General features: G+C 39.8%; 1 protein-coding gene across 1 annotated transcript; it reads left to right on the plus strand.

Annotated features, from left to right (window-relative positions):
• The first annotated feature begins 3,380 nt into the window (after positions 1 to 3,380).
• Positions 3,381 to 9,267, plus strand: rpusd2 (RNA pseudouridine synthase domain containing 2). Its single transcript, XM_038286195.1, has 3 exons — positions 3,381 to 4,014; positions 7,853 to 8,149; positions 8,229 to 9,267. The coding sequence occupies exons 1-3, from the start codon at positions 3,400 to 3,402 to the stop codon at positions 8,970 to 8,972; spliced, it is 1,656 nt and encodes a 551-aa protein (XP_038142123.1). The 5' UTR covers positions 3,381 to 3,399; the 3' UTR covers positions 8,973 to 9,267.
• Positions 9,268 to 9,591: the final 324 nt, after the last annotated feature.

Below are 9,591 nucleotides of genomic sequence, written 5' to 3' on the forward strand. Positions count from 1 at the left end.
CATAATACTGTAATTAGAAACTCTTTGCATGTTAATATGATCTATTTTGCAGAAAGAAGGTGTGGGCCTACTTTTTGGAATGACCGTCAGAAATGGCTTGTGAAGAGAATTATGTGCCATAAACGGGTGATTTTAAACAATAGAAATTTTGGATAAATGTATAGTGTATAAATCATATTTCTTAATAAAACTGAATAAAAAAAAGCTATTTTTAATTGACGTCTCACTTCATTGAAAATATTACATGATAATAACAATATTGATTATTTCTAATATTCTTTGTTATAACTGTTTCTGTTTTTAATAACATTAGATTTTTTTTTTATTAAACTAGTAGGCCTACTGTAGTAAAAACACAAAAAAGACATCTTTTATTTTCCTTTGGAGCTGGCTCGGAGCTCGTCTGCCTGGCTGTGTGTTTCCTGGACGGGGCCGCCTTTTATAGCTGCTTTATCTAAGTCTGCTTCTGTCTCCTTGAACCCCAGTCGGCCTCGGCAGATGGAGGTTTCTTCCTGTTAAAAGAGAGTTTTTCCTCTCCACTGTCACTACCAGTATGCTTAGTGTGAGGGAAAGCCTTTGAGTCAATGCAATCAACTGGTTTTCCTTAGATAGAAAACTTTGAATCAATTTGACTGGATGATCCATGTGTTGAGAATCGGCACCATATAAATAAACTGAATTGAAAAAACTTTTTGTGCTTCTTTTAAAATTCCGAGCACTTAAATGTCAATACCAATAGTTTTGAGATGCTCTTATAATGCTGATTTATTGTTTTTATTATACACAAAAGAGACCTTGTTTAATTTACATTTTATTTAGTATTGCATGTTTTTGCTTTGTTTCCTGTTTGGTTGCTGGGATCTTGTTAAAAGTTTAATACTGACACAAAGACATAATGTGGCAGTATTTGGAGGTTTCTTCCTGTTACAAGGGCGTAGGTTTGATTTGAACTTTGGTAGGGACACTATTGGTCGGGTGCCATTGGTGCTGTAATATGCGTGCCCTTTTTTATGCTCGATGTGGGCATCCATACTGATAAGACGAATTCATTGTTAAAAGAGAAAAGCATCATTTTGCTACATTAATAAAAATTTTATAAGCACTACACTCATTAGATGCCGTTTATCAATGTTTGAAGTAGGCCTATCACTGGCTCTGATGAATGTGGAATTAGGACTGTTTTCCACTTTGTAAATGGTTTCATTTGCATGACTAATAGAGAAGGTAAATACAGTATTTTCTTTTGAAGAAATACAATTGTGCAGAGTTAAACCCCACTCTTATATTTTACCTACTATGCTCTCTCTGTATCCAGCAAAATAATACATTCATTGAAATATTAACTTCACTATAAAAGTTGAACATCTGGGCTGTAGTTACTCTGTATAGCCCATTTCATGTATTTTATCTAGGGCTGAAAAAATGAATCGTATTAATTGATTATTTCAATAATCATCAACTAATTTAGTATGTGATTAATCATTAACTGGAGAATGGAGACTATAAAACATAATATAAATGTAAAATAAATGTCCCTTTCCCCTATAGAGCAATCAACTTAGATCAGTAATTATACCAAAATTGTAAAAATACAATATAGGCCTATATATATATATATATATATATATATATATATATATATATATATCTATATATATATATATATATATAAGATTTAAAAAAAAAATTTGTCTGTCAATATTCTCCATCCAGAACTCCTCATGGTGAAATATTTTCGTTTCACCTGGTTTATTTAGACATCACCTGAAGCACTGAAGGGCCAGCTGCTTCACCTACAAGCTGCCCTGCATCATTATTACTGGATATCTGTGTTTCCTATAATCATATAATGTATAAGTGCAATTTTAATAGTAAAGGATTAAATGTAACACAACCTTTTATCATTGTCCTATATTGCTTACTGTCTGACTGTTTAAATAGCTCCTTACTGTATGTCTATTTTCTTTTTTAGTGGAATCATCTACAAACACAACACTAAGAATGAGCCTAATTGTACCGTATTCAAATATAAAATAATTTTTAACAATTATAAAAGACAATATAACACTATCTTATCTGTAATTTAACATTATCCAAAATAAACAGCCAGATTCAAGCATTTTTACCAGACATTAATGTTTGTACTAATTTACTTATAGACTGTGTGGAAATCTATGTAAGATAAAATCAATGTTTATATTCTTCCTTTGTTTGTTATTGTCTTTATCCTATTTCTAGATGTATAAATAGTCAATAAAATAGAACTATTGTTATGTGGAACCCTAATTATGCTTTTTAAATGAAAAACAGCAGATGTTTAGGCTCCATTTCTTGTTGTTGTACTCTATAAGAGAAATAACACCTGCTAATAATTATACCTGAACTTTCTCAAAGAGTCATAAAAAAATAAAAACAGTAATAGCAACTAAATATTGGTAAAAAGGAAACCCTCACATTTTCTTTTTTAGTTGGCTGTGGATAAGAATCAGAAATGTTGATGGCTTACAGCCTTTATTTGCCCATTTTGTGTCTTCAGAACTCCTGGCTGACTCAGAATATTTCGATAAATAAAAGAAAAAAAAAGGGGTTTTGTTTTTTAGTGTACATGATATTCATTTTTTTAAATTGGGACCATTTTTTTTAGCCTAATAGTAACCGCAGCATTCTAGTGTGAATACATTTTCAATTTTGTGCTCCAAGCACGCCAGGACTAGAAAACAGCCAATCAGAGAGAGAGAAGGCGGAACCTAAGGCAGAACAACCAATGAGAGTGGAGTTAAACAGCGCAGCACAGTTGCATGCGCTGCTACATGAAAGGGACAGGAGAGACCAGGCAGAGGAGCAGCGAGAGGAAAAGAAGCCACTGCTGCAACAACTACTGCTGTAAATTATAAACATGTTGCTCACATCCAATTATTGGTAGGGACAATTAGGTCGGTTCAAAATTTTGGTAGGGACATGTCCCTATGGTCCCTATGCAAACCTACGCCCATGTCCTGTTATAACGGAGTTTTTCCTCTCCACTGTCGCTAAAAGCATGCTTAATGTGAGGGAATTCCTTTGAGTCAATGAGTTGATGCAATCAACTGGTTTTCCTTTGATAGAAAACTTTGAATCAGTTTGACTGTATGATCTGGTGAACTGTAAAGTGCCTTGAGATGATGTGTTGTGAATTGGCGCTATAGAAATAAAGAATTGAATTTGCAAATTAGCATGATTAATTCAAACATATGAGCTGTATTTGATCAAAGTTATATTCACCAAAAGAAAATTAAACATATACTAATAGCAAATAAACCGTTTAAACAATTTATGTTTTCAAACATTTAACGTTCATAAATCTGACGGAACTACAACTCGCGCATATAACGACGTCATCACTGTGCGTCCACGCTAGCAATGCATGTGCGTGGATCAGCTAGAAGTTCTCTGTTGTTGTCTCTGTTCCCGGTGCCCAAAAGTCACTTCACGGGTTTTGCTTGTTGCTTTATTCCTTATCGTAACATTATCAGAACTTTGAGCGGAAAGTTTATTCATCTGTGGTCTCAACGGGGGACAGAAACGATGGAGCAACCGGAAACAGTCCCTGAAGCAGCGTCCGTGGGGGACACCGCGGAGACAGAGGACGCAAACACCGGGAAACGCAAACATGAAGAGGCCGACCCACCGGAGACAGGCGGCCGAGGGAAGAGGCGAAGAGGAGCCGGAGGGAAGAAGCTCCGTCCCGGGGAGAGGTACATCCCACCGCCCCAGAAACGTAACCCGGGGATCAGCTTCAGCCAGGAGCATTTCGAAGAAACGTCCTACTACTTCGAAGGTGGCCTGCGGAAAGTTTTCCCTTATTACTTTGACTTCAAAACCTACTGCAAAGGCAGGTGGATCGGTAAGAGCCTCCTGGAGGTTTTCAAGAGCGAGTTCAGAGCGGAGTCCATAGAGTACTATGAGAGGGCAGCTAAAGAGGGCCGCATTCGGCTCAACGAGACCCCGGTGGAGGACCTGTCCGTGGTGCTCAGGGTCAGTGCTTCACTTTCTCACTTTAGCTCCATGTTACTCCATCATATTAGTCACATGTCTGCCTGATGAAGCCATAAATATGTTTGTCTTTTCTCTCTCTAACCCCCTGACATTTATTTAGCAGGGCTGGGAGGTATGGACTTTAAATCTTATCACGATATTTTGTGGTACTATCGCGATAACAAAAGTCGTTCAATTCATTTTATTTATATAGCGCCAATTCACAGCACATGTTATCTCAAAGCACTTTGCAATTTAACCAGATCATACAGTCACATTGATTCAAAGTTTTCTATCTAAGGAAAACCAGTTGATTGCAGGCAATCCTTCACACTAAGCATGCTTGTAGCGACAGTGGAGAGGAATACTCAGTTTTAACAGGAAGAAACCTCCTCAAGAACCAGGCTCAGGCTACATTCAGATCCGATTTTTTTGGCCCATATCCGACCTGTATCTGATCTTTTCTTGGCAGTCTGAAAAACACAGATGAGTTTTTCCAATATGACCCAGGCCGCTTGGCTACGTGGTCCTGAATCCTATACGAATCTGAGCTTTTTAAATGCGACCTGTGTCTGAACAGCCAGGTCGCATTCATCTGACCTGAACGCCATTAATACCCGACAAAGGTCACTTTTCTGGGTCTTGCTATAAAGAAGCGAAAGAGAAAAACAACAACCATGGCTGATGGATGATGCGGAGAGGAGTATTTATGTTTAACACTCTTTAAAAGATTTGTTTTTATGGTTGGGAAAGATCACTAGATGCACTCCGGCACTGCCATCCATGTTTACTTCCGTAAACATGGAGCACGCTGGCCTGTGATGTCATTGCGTCCTCTACTGGGCATGCGGGACACTTGCATTGTATGACTGCAGTTCACACAGGAGATCACATAGAAGTCCCATATATTTGGAAATGTCGTAGCGCAAAGAAATCGGATTTCTCCGAATCCAAATTGAGCATCAAGGCCTCTATTGTGAATGTCGCCTCAGTATGAGCGGCCATCTGCCGAGGCTGACTGGGGTTCAAGGAGACAGAAGCAGACACACAGAAAGAAGCAGAGATACAAAAGAATGTCAGAGGATGAAGAAACATCCAGTTGGTCACAGTCAGAGAAACAGGACTACACGGAAAAAACAGTCCGATCTCCAACATCTATAAACAGAGGTGTTGGTAGCAGCAGCACAGCCGATATTTCTCTCCAGGAGGGAGTCACCGTCAATCCTCTATCATTATTTATCATTTATAAAATAAATCAAATTCTTATGATGAGAATTTGATTACAATAACGATAAACTTTACGATAAATGCCTGCCCCATATTCAGTGGCTGCCAGGCTCCATGACTCCGCCCTACAGCAGCCCTTAACAGCTTTAAACCAAATAACAAACCAGAGATCACAAAAGGTGTGTCTCAGTTAATAAGAGTATATGTTTTTCAGCTGATAGGCATTTAACATGGAAATAACACGGCCAAAACTTGTGATGATGCAACAAACAGCTCATCCAGCACAGGGGATGCAGTAAACCATAAATGTGATGAATTGGATCGAATTTTAGGACATTAAATTTAAACCTGTCATAGAAATGATAATTTGTTGTTGAGCACTCTGTGTTTAATACTTCTCCATATGTTTAATTACTTAATTCAGTTTACCAATGTTATATAACCTTTAATATCTGGATGATGACATGAAAGAAAGGCTGATTTCAGCTCTGCCTCTATCTGGACAAATGACTTCCATGGTGCAGCTCGTATTATTTCTCCTTTAATGCTGTTATGGTGTTACTGGTGTTATTCTCATTCACTCTAAGATGTTTTTAACCCAGTTTCCAAACCAAGTTCCATAGTTTGCATTTTAAGCAGGTTATTTTATCATATTTAAATCCAAATAATCTGGTAAGCTCTAATGTCCTGGGGGTGCACATCACAGACACCCTCACCTGGAATGTAAACACCACCTCACTGGTCAAAAGGGCACAAAAGTAGGGCTGGGCGATATAGAAAAAAAGCTTATCGATAAAAAAAAAAATGCATATTGATCGATAATCATTGAAAAGATTTGAAACCATATTTTATGTGCAGCTCTGCCTGGACTTTTTATGATATTGCTAAATGATTTAATTTTAATAAAGAACACAAACGCAGACTTCCAATTAAATATTTATTTAACCAACTTTTTTAACCACAACAAAATTGTTTTAAAGAAAAATGACTTAAGAGACATGACCTATGTTATTAAATACTGACAAAGAATAAACTAAAGCGACCAGAAAAGTGACCAAAATAAATATAACAAATGCATAAATAGAATACCCTATTTGAGTGGGAATAGTACACCACCAGCTTGTGGTAATTAAAAGATTGTAGGACTAGGCTACCATGTAAACTCCACTCCACTCAACAAGAACAAAAACCCAAATCAACTCACCCTTTAGCCTAGCATTTCTATGGGGTATTTTTTCTCACCCCTATTCTTATAGAGGTGCTACTGGCACCTCGTTATGGTTCAGCTTAGTTTCCTACTTTAACCTGAGTTATTAATTTGAAGTTGCTGGCCCCTCAGCATTTTTCTCTCAATTGTTAGAACTACGTGGGAAACTGCCCAGAACTGAATTTTTTTATTTCCCCCCCCCCGAAATTCCCGAAGATTCCTCGGAGGAGAGCCGCGCCGGGGCCTACACAGCTCGTACTCCTGCGGGTGTGAGCGGCTGAGATGATAAAAAAAAGTTGGTTGTGTTATCAGACTTCGTTTTCACTGGTTCCCTACACATTTTACAGATGACTGTAGTTTTTTTGTCCGACTTGCCATGACCGAAATACTGCCAAACTGGCGAACTACAAAAACCTTTCTTTGGAACAGTTTCCTCCGCCTCTCCTTGCTGCGACATCTTCATGTGCTCTGTGTTGTGGTCTGAGAGGGCGGCGCTTTGTGACGGCGTGCCTGGGTCCGCGATTGCGATTGGTTGGGAGGAAGCAGTGACTAGCATAAACCTACATGCTAGGCTACAATGAGAAGGAAGGAAAACTGCGTTTCTTTATCGAACTTTTATCGAACCTCTTTTTTTCTATTGCGCGACACGTCTATCGATCGATATATATCGTTATTGAATTATCGCCCAGCCCTACACAAAGGCGCATTTACTTCCTGAGGAGGTTGAGGAGAGCCCACCTTCCCCCACCCATCCTCACCACCTTCTACAGAAGCACCATGAAGAGCGTTCTGACCAGCTGTCTCACTGTGTGGTGTGGAGGCTGCAGCGCCTCAGACTGGAAGAAGGTGAGGGGAGTAGAGAGAACAGCAGAAAGGATAATCAGGGCTCCTCTTCCCTCCATAAAACACATTTCATCCAAGCGCAGCGTGTCCTGAGCCTGTAACATCATAAATGACCCCTCACACCCCCACCATGGACTGTTCTCCCTGCTGCCCTCTGGGAAAAGGCTTCGAAGCATCTGATGGATTTTTAGCAGAATCCTAAACAGCTTCTTCCCCACAGCCATTAGACTGCTGAATGTTGCATTAAATGGGGAAAGAAAAAAAAAAATGCCTAATGTTGGAAAAACTTTAAATCATATACCAGTCGTATGTTTACACTTGATCACTGCTGCACTTAATAAATAGAAATTTCTTGAGAGCTGTACTGAATGAAATTTAATTTGTGTACAAAATGACAATAAATTTGGTCTAAGTCTAATAAACCCTTCAGAAATAGAAAATAGTTTTGTTAGATAAATGCATGGATAAATATGTACGGTTGATAAGAAAGAAGGAAAAAGAAATGTCTCTAAATGTTATAGTGAGTGATCCAGTGTTTATTTTCACTCTGATTCTCTGCAGAATAACGACCACATGAGGAACACTGTGCACCGCCATGAGCCTCCTGTTATCGGCGCGCCACTGGAGATCCTGGTGGACGATGGGGAGGTGCTTGTAGTGGACAAGCCAGCCTCTATCCCCGTACATCCCTGCGGTCGTTTCCGCCACAACACTGTGATTTTCATCCTGGGTAAAGAGCACGGCGTCTCTGAGCTCCACACCGTCCACAGGCTGGACAGGCTCACCTCTGGAGTCCTGCTGTTTGCCAGGACGCTGGAGAAATCCAAGAAACTAGACCAGATGGTGAGAGACAGACAGGTATGTTGAGGATGGAATTTTAATAAAGCTTCTCTGAGCTGTTCTTGGCATTCACTGAGATTTTTCATTCTTATTTTAGCTTGAGAAGGAGTACGTGTGTCGAGTGGAGGGGGAGTTCCCTGAAGGCGAGCTGATCTGTGAGGAACCCATCCTGGTCGTCTCTTTTAAGATCGGCCTCTGTCGGGTCGATCCGAAGGGAAAGGAGTGCAGAACCGTGTTCCAGAGGCTCAGCTTTAACGGAAAAACCAGCGTAGTCCGCTGTCTACCGCTCACTGGCCGCACCCACCAGATCAGGGTCCACCTGCAGTACCTGGGCTTTCCTATCCTCAACGATCCCATCTATGGCTCCCACGCCTGGGGTCCTCACAGGGGCAAGGGGGGGCTGGTTGGGAAAAGTGACGAGGAGCTGCTGCAGGCTTTGGTGGAAGAACATCGCTCCCAAGAAGATTTACACCTGCTAGATCTAATGGGGGACTGTGTTGGGGTCCAAAGGGAAGCAGAGAAGGTTGAGAAAACAGACTTGACTCAAGCAGAGAATTTATCTGAGAAAGAAATCTCCAGCAAAGCCTCTTTAGAAGAATCTCAGAGCCTTGAAACAGCATATAGAGTCGGGAACCAGAGCAAAGCAGCAGATTCTGCTCAGAAAACTCTAGGAACCAGAGACCACCTGTGCAGTGAATGTAAGCTGGTGCGTCCGGACCCCACGAAGGAGGAGCTTGTCATGTATCTGCATGCATTACGCTATAAAGGACCAGACTTTGAATATTCCACACAGTTACCAGACTGGGGCAAAGAGGACTGGCAGGAGACCGGTTTCAGCTGACCTGTTCCTGTCCCCTTTTTATTATTTGTTTTTCTGATCACAAATCCTGAGTTTTATCTTTAAGGTTCCTGTTTTATTTTTCTTAATTTATTACAATACTTACTGTAGTTATTTGAAGAGGTTGAGCTAAAATGAATTACAGGTTGGGGGGGTGTATATTTACTTTGAGAACTGTTGTACTAAAAAATCAACTTTAAAGGCCCCTGTCTGTCTGCAAACTAAAATCTTAAATTTCTTGCCTAGAAATGTATGTTTTATTTCAGGTTTATGAAAAAATAAATGCAATTTGGTTTCAGGATTTTCCAGATTACTCTCAATACCTTCCTTCCCACCTTCTTTTCCTTTTTTTCTCCCTTATTTCCAAATCCTCTTCATTACGCTTTCTTTCCCCTTTATTCCTTTATTTCCTTTCTTGCTACTTTTTCGTCTCTGTGTATCTTATTCTGTTCTCTGGCCAATTGTTGCTTCCATTTTCCCTCCAGTATATATCACAATCAAAGACTAAAATGCATCTGTAGGAAACATTAGAAATAAACAGTTTGCTCCAGGAAACAGTTTGCTCCATTTTATTTCCTTTTTGTGAGAAGTTGACAACAGACAGCTGGATGTGATGGTGCTG

Source organism: Cyprinodon tularosa, unplaced genomic scaffold, assembly GCF_016077235.1.
Source record: "Cyprinodon tularosa strain WSP-4 unplaced genomic scaffold, ASM1607723v1 ctg222, whole genome shotgun sequence".
NCBI classification, from domain to species: domain Eukaryota; kingdom Metazoa; phylum Chordata; class Actinopteri; order Cyprinodontiformes; family Cyprinodontidae; genus Cyprinodon; species Cyprinodon tularosa.

Bases quoted from the DNA above. Each gene is read 5' to 3' on its own strand.
- rpusd2 (XM_038286195.1), top strand. From the start codon at position 3,400: ATGCATGTGCGTGGATCAGCTAGAAGTTCTCTGTTGTTGTCTCTGTTC. The intron at 4,015-7,852 runs GTCAGTGCTTCA...GATTCTCTGCAG, and splicing joins ACCTGTCCGTGGTGCTCAGG to AATAACGACCACATGAGGAA. The intron at 8,150-8,228 runs GTATGTTGAGGA...TTCTTATTTTAG, and splicing joins AGATGGTGAGAGACAGACAG to CTTGAGAAGGAGTACGTGTG.